Here is a 13,705-nt window from a genome sequence, read left to right on the forward strand (position 1 = left end):
TGACACAGGGAGGGGGTGGGGTGTAAGATCATTTGTAGAAAATATGAATGCTTTCCTAAATTCAAAATATGCTGTTTTTTCCAGATGCTATTATTTTCATTTGTTTAATTTAATAAAGAATATAAACCATATTTTATGAAACTATGAGTCATGTTTGTGTGTCCTACATAAAAAGAAACAGTAACGCACTTAAGAAATATAATCATTGCTTAATGTCTTTGGACTATTGTTGAGTTACCAAATGTCACATAGCAGGAAAGGCAAGATCTCAAACTCCCTATACTTTCACTGACTACATTATAAACTATAGCACCCAGGTGCCCTTCACTAATTAAACAAAAATATGCCTGTTACACACATCTACAGCTACAGCCATGTAAGCTTTAGGGACCTTTAAAAGTATTAATACTCACTTGGAATCACGGTCAGAACGGTTCCTGTTCCAAATATTAGTTTGTTGGCAGCATTATTCACACACTGAAACATATCCTGACATAAACCTTTTTGGTTCCCTTCTCTGCACCACACACACACACACACACACAAATTGACATCCTGCAAATCATGTCTCCTTTCATGGCACTATGCCTAGATTCTAAATATGAATGTACCTCTAGTAGACATTATAAAAAAAATAAATGTAAGCTAGAATTTCAGTGATAATATAAGGACACAATGGGGTATATTTACTAAACTTTGGGTTTGAAAAAGTGGAGATGTTGCCTACAGCAACCAATCAGATTCTAGCTGTCATTTTGTAGAATGTACTAAATAAATGGTAACTGGAATCTGAATGGTTGCCATAGGCAACATCTCCACTTTTTCAAATCGGCGGTTTAGTAATATACCCCAATATCTCAAGCAAGGTGCTCTTGTTATGGACACATGACTGAAATGTAATTGTATTGGACATTATAACCCCTACTGTAGGTCATAGAGACAATAGAAGTCACAGAGGAGTTCCATTACCACAAAAAGACAAACCAATTACTTTAATACAAAACAGAAGTTGACTTCTAATATCTACACTATTTTATAGTGGGGATGCATTATTCCTTATAATACACACATTTTCCCAATGAATGTCAGATCTCACCATTTACACAGATTTTATTTACAGGCATTAAGTACGCATTTTCAACAGACACAATAATAGTTTGCTACTTACTAGGCAGCACAGTTAGTTTAGTGCCAGTTCCAAATATGAGCTTCTGAGCTGAAATCTCTCTACAGAAATATTTCAGCTCTAACTAGGCTGGATTTGTTCATTAATTTACACATAGAAAGATAAGTGAAAATGGCTGCTCTGATCATAGCAAGAATAAATTGTCAGTAATATCCAAATATAATAATAAACCTGTTACTGATTTCTAGCAGTTCCATAACCTTCTACACCAACAATAGATGGGGAACATTTTACTCTCTAGTTTTCTCCCTGGTGGATCAAATTTGATTGGTTATATAGTGGTTTATTTGTAAAATAGTGAAATAATGACACTCATTAATGTGAATATGTGAAAATAGACATGGCTGCATTGCTGTCCATTTTTTTTTATCCCGTGTGGAACTATTACTCGGTTAAAGCAATAAACTCATCTAATAATGGTATCATTTAAAATTGTATTTGGAAATATTATAGAGAAAACTGAAACAGCAATGTATCAATTTTGTTCTCAGCAGACTGATTTCTGAATAGCAATAGGACGATCCTAACCTTTATAGTGATATGTTTAATAGTTACATGTAAAAAGACTTACCAATGTTAACCACTAATTTTGTTCCAGAACCGAAAATAAGTTTTCCAAGTCCTCCTCCAGTATCACAGTGATACAGTGTTATACAATATGTGCTCTATAGGACCTGTATACATGTTTCATATGCCTGTTGAACAGTGAACAAGGCAATCTCATTCCCAGTGTTGGATTTGTTAAGTAAATTATTTAATTTTTATATGACATCCCTATGGTTTATAGATTCCTACATTAACAGACAATTTTCCCCCCAGCAATACAAATTTGCCTTTTTTTCATAGTTTTAATTTGTGCTGAAAAAGTATAAAAAGATAGCTCAGGATTAGTTGTACTTAAATGTAATGCATTGTAGCCATAAATATCCTATACTTCCAGTTATGACAGAAACAATGTAGGGGCCAGTAAACTGAAAATATGAACTGTTTTACATAAAGAGCTACAGGTTCCATACGTATATGTAAACATTCACAGGTACATGTAAATGTTATCATACCTTAGCAAAATTCTATTTACATTTGTTGTGCATTATCAACCATGTATTGCAAAAGGATTCTAAAGATGCCCATATATGGGCAGATTAGACAATATGACCCTAGTGCAGAACTGCCATATCTATGTCCTACAGGTGGCTAAAAATGGAAAGATCTCATGGATACTACAAGGCAAGGTGTGCTTGTCACTGCTGAAATATCCCAATCTAATGTGGTCTTTTTGAACTGATACACTCATACTAATTTGAAGGTGATTAGTTCTAACATGGTATAAATACCTGACAATATCACATTATGTATGAGCAACTAAAAGGAGGCTGGCTTCAGTGACCTATAACGGAATTACTGATGGGAAGCCAACTTTGTATAAGTACCTATGCCCTTACAATAACAGCTTTGTGTAAAATACAGCAAAACATATATATATTTATGCATACTTTTTATCTTCAGATATTACACATGTTACTTACTATGGATCTAGGGCTGCAAGTACCTCCCATGCAGTATGATTATAATACCTTTATCATTATTCCATTTCTGAACTTGGGTCAACTAATACCCACAGGACAAGTTTACATTATCATCCTCGTCACATATTATGGAAATTATCTAATCATGAAATAAGCACAGAGTGACTGCTGCATATTTATCAGTGAAACATACTGTCTACTGTCTTCTGATCAATGACTGCTCCTCATATTCACTCCTGAAATTGGTTGTAAGTAAATCATAAATTATATTTCCAAACAGATAATTTACTAGATATGTTATTGTTAGTCTCACGTGGTTTATTACTCACTGGGAAGAACAGTCAGCTTGGTCCCCTTGCCAAAAATCAGCTTCCAGTTGCCACCAGTATTAGCACAGTAACAAACATCATTACATTAACCAGGTCTATCTATGTGTGATGTTGTTACTGATGTCTACCATGGACAACTAAATAATGGCCATTATACATAATGGTATAAATATATTTATTAATATATATTCATAATTTAAGCAAACTAACCCTTCTCTAGGGTTCTAGGCAAAAGATATTAAATATTTTCCCAGCATTAAATCTACTTTACAATTACTGGCGTATATTACTTACATTTATACCTGCTAAGTATTAGGATATACTGTGTATATTCCATGCTGATATCAGAGCAGCTATAAGTGTACAGTGTGATTCTCCATACTCTGCATATTGAAAGTAATAGGATAGGATATTCAGTAGAAGATTGATCTGGTAAACACCAGTGTTTAAAGCCCCAAATCACACAATGTACTGTATATATCACATATACTATAGAGTAAAGTGTATAAAACATTATTCATTCATACCAACATTTAATATATAATAAAAGATCATTTTACTTACTTGGCTGGACAACAAGCTGTGTCCCTCTGCCAAATATCAATTTATTGGCGCTCCCAGTATAAGCACAGTCAGACACACCACTACACAAACCTAACTTCCTCATAAATACTCTCTAGAGTTTTTAATGATCAGCTGCTATACTTTATATATTCAAGCATACCATTACAGCTGTAATATAGATTAAACCATATATATGTGATATAATGGTAGTTATTGTGTGTTTCTATATGGGTAGAGGTTCTGTTATCCAGAAGCTGCTCATCCACAAAGTTCCAAAAAGCAGAAAACTTCTATTTTATTTTTTTTTGCTTATCCATAATAATAATGTCATATGCATGGACACGATCAGCCATAATTTCCTTCTATATACAGGAGCAATGGTAAACCAATTAATAAAAGGGGTAATGCCAGGGATAGTGTAGGGAAATACACTGGTAATTGTTGTAACCTTATAATAGCCGTATAATGTACTATTCCAGGTACACTATACATTGCATAGCGACCTAGGTTTCAAACTTGAAGGTTGTTCTATGAGTTATAGGTGGTGGAAAATTATAATCCATCATTTCTACATGGGTAAAGATATATAAATAATACCGGATAGATGATTTTTTTAACCAGGATTTACAAAATAGCACTTTATTACATTGTTCTTTGAGCACATTGGGTATGAGCAACAGATAAACATTGTTGGGGTCATATTGAGTTGTATTAGGCTATCACTGGGCATATATCATACTTTACTACTGATCTACTACGCTACTGACTTTAGAGCAGCTTAAATGCTCTTCTGAGTATGATTCTCCATTACTTTGTATTTTTAAAGTAATTGCAAATTAAGAATAAATAATAATAATAGATATATCTTGTAAACACCAGTCTCTAAAGACTCAGATCACATTATGCGTTGCATATATCACATGTACTATAAAGTATGTAAAAGTTATTTAAATATAGCATAATTTAACATGGAAGAAATTATAATTTTACTTACTGGGCCTGACAACCAGCTGTGTCCCTCTGCCGAATATCAGCTTATAGGAGCTCCCACTATTACCACAGTCAGACACTCCAGTACACAAACCTAACTTCCCCATGAATACTCTCTGTGTGGATTATTTCTATCACTTTCAGTAATTGCTTTTAAAGGTCCCTAAAACTTTATGGAGTTTTTTTATGATCAATATAGAGTATGCTATAGTTTATATATGCAAGGCAAAGCACTGCAGTACTACATACGCTAGATGAAACCAGTACATCAGAATCTGGAGCACAGACACAAGTTTAGGAGATATAATGGATACATACACTGTATCTAAAGGTAGGGGATCTCTTATATTGGAGTTAGTTATCCTGATAATTCCAAAAATGCAGAAAGAAAAAAGTAAATATTTTTTGCTTTTTAGTAAGAATGTAATTTGGATGGTCACTCGGTTTCTTTCTATACACACTGTGAGGAGCACTGGTAAAACATAGTATGATGGTTAATGCCTGGTATATTGTGGAGAAAGACAGCTTAAATTGTTAAATGTAGCTTAGTATATTTAAGTCATGATGCTCTGAAGCGTTTTGTATAATAGTTCCCATACCTGTAAAATGCTACAGATATGTGTCATGCACAAGTGACATTGATCAATGTATAAGTTCCTATAATTAAAATTTTGTAAAATTGGTCATTTAATAACATTATTTTATTATTTTAATTATTTCTGGTAATTTATAGTAAATATATTAAACTTAAACCCAGACTTTCATGACTGCATACAATAATTTAACCTGCAGGCTCATAGTTTATAGGGTTTTGAAAACCCTTTGTAACTTGTACCAGTCTTAATTTATTACAGTGTTCCACAGTTATAGGGGGTTAAATTATATTCTACCAAATCTATATGGCTAATGATATAAACATAAGACCGAATGGATGAATTTTAAGGAGCATTTACAAAATAGATTCTCATCCCATTGGGTAAGAGTAGCACATAAACATTGTCTATTAAATAATATATTCTTGTTTATTTTATATCAAGAGAAATGTATCTAGATCTGTGTATGTACGTGCATATGTATATGTAAAATATAAACAGCAAAAATCGCACTTACTGGGCTGAACAATCAACCGTGTTCCTCCTCCAAATATTAGCTTGGCGTTATTCCCACTATAAGCACAGTCACAAATACCAATACAAAAACCAGGCTTAGCTGTTCTTCACTGTCCCTATTTTATAGCTACATACAAAAAACCCGTCCATCTCCCATTTCAGGCATTAGTATCTATGATGTTAATATTTATTTATCATTAGTAATATAATTTGTTTTATTGTAGAATGAATCTCTTACTTGCATTCATTATAGATCACAAACGAAAAGAATATTTTCCAGTAAGTTTAGCAACTAATTATGGTACATACCCCTACACATTATGACATTTATGCTAGGTGGATGATTTTATTTATTTTTTCAAGAAATCAATAAGCACATTATCTATTAAGATGATTTTATACCTGAACTATACTGCTAATTTTTAATTGCAACAGAAGTTAATTGTTGGCCCAAGATTATGAATGTTTTACATTAATCCCTGTGTTTCACAAGTGAGTGTCAAAATATTGGTACATTAAGAATAATTCAGTTTAACACAATTCATTATAATGTCACTGTCTGTTCAATGAGCACTAGTTTAACTAGGACTAATATTGGTTCTGACAGAATAATGAACATTACTTACTTTGATAAACAGTCAGCTTTGTGCCTTGTCCAAATATGAGCTTAGTGTTGCCAATATTAGCACAGTAAAATATGTCCCTACATTAAGCTGCCTATGTGTAACATGTCTTACTTCATAGGATTCCTCACTATTTATGCCCATTGATGATTTAAAAAAAACAAAACAATGTAGAGACAAACAATCCTATTGTATTTTGATACAGCAACAACGATACCCAAAGACATGCATTCATTTACACTGTACTATATAGCTGTGTGACTATGATCATAGTTTACAAGTGCAGAAACAGCCATAATCATTTAACAATAAAAATAGCCCTAAATTGCACAGTAATAGTCATTCAACAATCGCATAGCAGTCATCACCCAACTACATTTTCTAGCATAACATAAAATTGAGATCAATGCCGATAATATTTTCATCAGGTTTGCTAAATGTGCTGTATAAACACAGTAATGACAGATTCATTTTTTGACAACAACCACATTTTCGTTCCAGTCTTCTCTATATGTATGGATACAGGTATGTGCAGCCCGTATCATATTCTAGCAAATCGGGCATCAACAGAAGCACTTTCAGCTTTGACCCATCAGGTCCATGTAGAATATTATACGTGATACCACAGCTGTAATATTACATTACACTTCTCATATTTATTACAAAGTAATTATATTAATCCTCTATGCTATAAAATAAGACATACTTACTGGGACTGACAGTGAGCACAGTTCCGTGTCCAAATATAAGTTTATTTACTCCACTACCATAAGCACACAGTGAGACATCACATAGCAAATACTGCACTTCCCAATATAGTAAGTCAGAGGTTTATAGTTTATAGGTTACACAGTTACAGCATTACAGAGATACTGATAATATCAGTTAACATTCAATTATGTGAATGAAATATGTTAACATCTCTCGCAAAATTATCACTGTGCTATACTGCTCTGTGAAAGGGATGAACTAAAATAGATGTATAAATACTTGTGTATGTCAGTGGATTACCTACTCTGCATTGCATATCTGGAGTCCTATTTTTAACTCTTCAATATTCAAAACATTCAGCTAACAGGGACTTATGATATCATTTAAATAACATTGCATAATAATACACAAATTATTCTAATATTTCTATCTATCTATATAACCTTTATAAAAGCACTTAGCCTCTGCCTTGAGCATTTATATGATCACAGAACTCCATGGTAACTTTTGAAATCCATATAATTTACAATAGGGGATACAGTGTCCCACATTTACTATAATATATAATGAATAATGGTTGTTTTTTCTATTTTAGTTTTGCAATCTTCCTTTTGTACATTACACTACAATACACTACTGAAAATGTCCCTATGAAAATAGGTTGCAGCTGTTGACAAATATGTTCTTCATACATATCACCAATAAGATGAAAGTTTATAATATGGGTCACACATATAATATCAACTTACTTGTAGTCACATACAGTTGTGTTCCACTGCTAAATATAAGCTTTCCCCATCCAGTGCCTGTATTCACACAGCCACTGTTACCATTACACAAAGCCCTATTGTAACTCATAGCCAGGGCTAATTTTCATGTCATGAATAAATGTTAACCCAGCACTAATTTAGGAAAATGCCCCAAAAATCATTTAAACTCAGGTTTTATTATTAATTATTTATGATATATTTTAATCATTTTCATACCAGAAAATCAACTTGTACAAAAATATAATCTTTAATGGGGAAGCAATATTTTAAGCAGAAATGTATTCTGGGTGCCTAGAGGAGACTATTTATTAGAGTTATTGTACAAAGGTGACATAACTGGGAGCACAACATTGCTGCATTATCTGTAAACTGCTACAACACATAAGAGCATAAAACTAGCAATGCGTAGTAAAAGGACCGTACAAAATCAACCACCTCGGGAGTATTCTAAATTTGAATCCATTAGATTAGACAAAAGCTAAAATTGTACAAAAATACAGGTTGTAATGATAAATGATATTTACTTACTTGGTCTTACATTGAGCTCGGTCCCTTTCCCAAATATTAGTCTCCTGGCATCATTATTACACAATGCTCAACCGCATTACAAAAAGTGATCAAAGGAGGTCTATAGTATTATAGTTTAGGCTTTATGGCAGCAATGTTTTGCAAATATTGTATCTCTATAGAACTTATTTTTATATAAAACAAAAAGCCGAGTGCACATTAAAATAATATAAAAAAACTTTGACCTTATGAACTATAATTATTATTTTTATTATTACCACTATGTCAAGATTAGAATCAAGTAGAATCGTACAGAAAAGTCTCTCTAATCTTAATATTTGTATATTTGGAAAACCATAAATTATTATTGTGTTTATGGAGTTAAAATTCATGTTACATGAGCATATTTGTTATATGAATGCACCAGTAAAGTAAGGACAAATAATATTTTTATTGTCCAGCTATGTAATAAGTTTGTTCTTATGATTTCTTTTTATTTGGAAGAATGATGACATTTTGCTCCTGCAGCATTTTTAACAAATTAATACATGTGGGGTTATGGTATGACATTCATAATACAAAATTGCTACATTTTAAAAAATATACTCTATGGGTGGAATTCAATCCCCCCGAAGTAGTGTAGCGTTAAAGCTATTACCGTTATTACGGTAAATGTAACCCAGCTCCCTGAGTTGCGAGCAAAAAGCCGGTGTTGAATCTATCGTAATAACGGAATTTAAGCACACTATTACTGTAATAACGGTATTTAAGCACACTATTACTGTAATAACGGTAATAGTGCGCAGGCCGCGTTAATTTTTACAGTAACGCGGCCAATTGAATTCCCCACTATGAGTCTGTAGTTTTGTTCATATATAATCTCTATATGTTTGTTTTCAGAACCCAACGTTATGGTACATACTAATTATTATTCTACAGCATATAGTGAGTTGTGGGTGTGACATAAACATTAGACATAGTATTAGATCAATTATGTAGATCATTCATAAGATTAATAAAACTTACTTGGATTAATTTTAAGTTTTGTCCCCTGTCCAAAAATCAGTTTTCCATAGTTACTTCCACTATTCACACTCTGGTTTATGCCTTTACATATTGTATCATCATACTCTTTACAGTTACAGCATTACGTTTGTTCAGTATCCCTGTCGTCTACAGATCTAATGTAACAGCAAGATATTGTAAGTGGTATAAGAAGTAAATCCTAATATACACTGAACACAGAATACTTATTAGAAGTCACTATTAACCTGGTCCCACTGTCAAAGATTCATTTGTAATTGTTTGTATTCAGACACTGTGTCACCTCACATTAAAAAAGGATATTTTTACAATAAACATATTTTTTTTAAATAACACACATGTATTATTCATTTAAGAAAAATGCAGTGATATAACAATAATCACTGGATTATCAGGTATGGGGAATAAAATAAAGTAATATTATGTATATAGACAGATATGTTAGTCTAGAACTGTTATCAAAAAATGTTTAGTTGCAATAGTTGTACTACTAAATTATGCCATATACACAAAGCAGTCCTGAATCTATTATTTCTGAGAATACTAGAAAAATCTTTTGTACTATCTGGTGCAATTCATCAAGAGATTACAACACGAAGAATATGTGTGAAAAAATGTGCTGAGTGGTAATGACTTACTGGGCTGAACAGTGAGCTTTGTGCCTCCACCAAAGATATACTTCCAGTTTCCAGTATTAGCACAGTCAGAGATCCCAGTACATAAACTGGTAACCAGTGCAGGAAAGCTATGTATTGCTGATACAGCTACATTAATATTATCCAAACTTCATCTGGAAATACATTTTGTTTTACAGCCATTGGTATGTTTTACATTCAATATTTAATGATTTGATAACCAAATTAATACCAATTTGCATAACAGCATTGAGAGGAACATCTCTAGATGTTTAAACCCTCACCATGACGTCTATGAACTGTATTATATACATATGTGCGTAATGTATGTTTGTATTTATGTATGGATTTATATTTTTCTGCTACATGGCATATTCTGCATCTTATAACACTGGTAAACACACATGGGAGCAACAAGTGCAATGAGAGCAAAAACAATTATGAGGACATTGCCCCAATAGCTGGTAATCTAAATGGATGATGGGAGACATGCAGCAACAAAGGGCATGGTAATAAATAGTTAACATTGGAATAGAAATTAATATGTACTAATGTTTGTATTAGTGGATATATTTACAAGTAAGTACAAGTATAGGTAAGAGTTTGAAGCACTGCAACTAATAGGATAATCTTGGGGCTGGAGTTCCTGCGGTTAGAGGAGAATGTATTTATGTTATTAGAAACAAGTGACTTACTTGGCTGAACAGATACAATAGTCCCAGCTCCAAATATAAGCTTGTTGTTGCCTCCATAGGCACAGTGATAGATCTGACTACAATAATTAATTTGCTGTAACACTGGCTCCCAGTTAAGGATGGGTCATACACATAAAACATGCTAAAATATGTTAGTAATTACACAATTCTCATTGTCTTTGTATTTGCACACCTTTCAAAAACAGAGATACGTGGCTTCTGTAACTTTTGAGCTTAATGTATGTAATAATCGTTGTTAGCAATAAAGAGTCACTTGAGTTGGGTTTTGTTATGTAATAGGTCATATTTTGTCTCTGGCAGTAAATACAATATAGTAGTGTCATAAGACATAAGTACTAGTGATATCTAGTTATGAGTAAGTAAATCACAACTGGGATATATTTGGAAATATAATGCAGTTTACCAATAAAAAAGCAAACATATCTCTAATACCTAACACATTAAAGAGCACACAATCTGTGACATAATGAATACAAACTTTAAGTCAAGTACAGTGATAGAATTAGCAAAATAATAATTATATACATGTAATTATATACGTCTGTATAAAGAATGATAAATTACCATACTTATAGCAAAATAAGTTACTCTACATATGAGAGGTATGCCCATACAATCCTTTATCTCTCCTGAATCCTATGTTGTTTCATTCATATTTATTTCTTTCGGAATAACATAACACATATAGTTGCATTTACAATCTAGCATTCATTGAGAATTCTGTAATCCATGTACTTACTTGGGATCACTGTTAACTTGGTCCCACTGCCAAATGTGTATTTGACATTATTTGTACACAGTGTGTCACCTCATAGCAAAAAGAGGCTTTTGTGATCACAGGAAACAGTGGAAAACATAGCCTGTATGAAAGTATATTTCATTTTCTAAATATGTCCCGTAATTATGGAATTGAACTGTAATGTTTAACAATGAATACATTTTTTACATATACTTTTGGTTTACAACCATCAAGGGCCCTAATTAATGTATTAACCAGGTCTCATTCAACAATTCCCAATTCCATTAGTACATTTAACTATTGATTAATGTGTTTTACCAGGAATCAGGCCAGTTTTGGTAACTCATACAAATGTGGTGTTATAGGTCAGTGCAAAAACTGAAGAATTGAGAGGAAAAATATTCTCCCCCTATTTGTAAACTAAGTGCACTCAGCTCCCTGAGCTGTACTGTTATAAACCAAGCTGTTGCATATTGGGCTGTGATCTCTGATTATTTGGATTTTGTGTTAGTTAAGTCTAGCCCAAATCATACTTAGAGCCCCAACTGCACAATGTTATGTCAAATAAAACCACTCTGCTCTGTAATATGAACTTTTTTACTGTGTAAGTTTCCGTGTACAAATTGTACTTTAATTTGCCTAATCCTTCTCTTCCTGACTGATTACAATAAACAAACAAACAAAAATCTTACTTGGTATAACATGTAGTCTAGTGCCTTGTCCAAATATGAGCTTGTACCCCGAGCTACTTGTCGCACATCACTTCACCTCATAGCAAGAACCATGTCAGTGCCTCAGATCACTAATACCTGCATTATCTCTACATGTCGGTATGAGCTAACATTCGTATCTAATTATATATATATATATGGATTTATACAGTCTATATCAGTCTCATAAATAAAATGTTGTGCTCATTTAACTTTATTTAGCTGTGGTTCTCAAATACATGGCTCCAATATTAGCAGAACTGAAATTGCTCACTGAGCTGACTTAATGGAACAATTGCATTTCATTTGGAAACCACTGTACATGCGGCGTTTTCTGATTTTGTGTCCTACTGATATTAGAACCATATATTGGAGAATATTTGGTACCAAAACACTGACAAGACAGAAGAATATTCTTGTTATGTTGGATAGCTGTTCTCTACGTCTTTAACTAATGTAACTTTCTTTAACTCACCAGGTATGTCTTCATTAATTTAATTGTTAAATACCTGAAGCTGAGCTACTTAACATTAATGAATATCTAATTTTGAAGAGCCATAATAAGCCTGCCTTGTTGTGAGCAACAGTTTGATCCCCAAGAGTTTAAAAACAAACCAAAGATCATAATATGCAAATAAAAACACTGTAGTACTAACAAAGGCTACACAACATTTACTTACTTGGGATTACGTTTAATTTGGTTCCTCCTCCAAATGTAAGTTTGTTGTAACTATTAGTACCACAGTGTTAGATGGCAATTCAAAAATGTATCAGCCCAATGAAAAGGAGCCACAGCAAGTGAATAGATAGTTTAAGGTGATCATTTGCCGTGCACATGTTTAATAGGTTTCAATTAAAATAATAATTAAAAATAAATATACAGATAACATATAAAGCCATATCAATTCTGGTGTTTGTTATCTAGTGCATGGAATAAAATAATATGAAAACTTAAAGATTTTCAATTACTCTACAGTCTGGAATTAATGTCTCAATCACTGTAAATATTTTATGACATGCACTGGAATTCATTCAAAAACACTGTCAAACAACAAACATTTACAATTCACAGACATCTGACAGGTTTACAGTAGTAGGGCAAACAAACACAAATGAAGAGCAACCTAAAGAGAAAGATATTGTCTAAGATATTTCATAAATATCAATAGTTACTGAAACATGGGTAAGAGAGGCATTTGGACACTTACGTGACCTCACATCAAGGCGGGTGCCTCTTCCAAAAATAAGTTTACTATATCCAGTATTAGCACAGTGCTGAGAATCTTTCCAAAAACAGAACAGTGATCAAAGTAGCTTCCCTGACAACACACCTGTACATTCTATCTGATCTACATTATGAACTCATTGTCACAAACAGTGTACTGCTCAACTGAATTTACATAGAATATCTCTGCATGTTAAAGTTACTGACATTAATGTAAACAATACAAGCAAATGAATAACTAAAGACTGCAAATATCTCTCCTGTATTATTTTATATATTGAGTGACACCTACTTGGATTTACAATGAGATTAGTTCCCGGT

The 13,705-nt window shown here is 32.8% G+C and overlaps 1 protein-coding gene across 6 annotated transcripts in view; it reads right to left on the reverse strand.

The window, feature by feature from the left end:
• LOC142158151 (T cell receptor alpha chain MC.7.G5-like) overlaps positions 1-13,705 on the reverse strand; it is a 350,867-nt gene that overhangs the window by 32,811 nt on the left and 304,351 nt on the right. Inside the window, exon 3 of one of the 6 annotated variants that reach the window (XM_075211834.1) lies at positions 5,706-5,761. The exons of the other annotated variants lie outside the window; for them this stretch is intronic. Within the exon in view, the coding sequence (XP_075067935.1) occupies positions 5,706-5,761 (56 nt within the window). The remainder of the gene's footprint in view (positions 1-5,705; positions 5,762-13,705) is intronic. 6 annotated transcript variants of the gene reach the window in all.

The sequence above is a fragment of the Mixophyes fleayi genome, chromosome 1 (assembly GCF_038048845.1).
Source record: "Mixophyes fleayi isolate aMixFle1 chromosome 1, aMixFle1.hap1, whole genome shotgun sequence".
NCBI lineage: Eukaryota > Metazoa > Chordata > Amphibia > Anura > Limnodynastidae > Mixophyes > Mixophyes fleayi.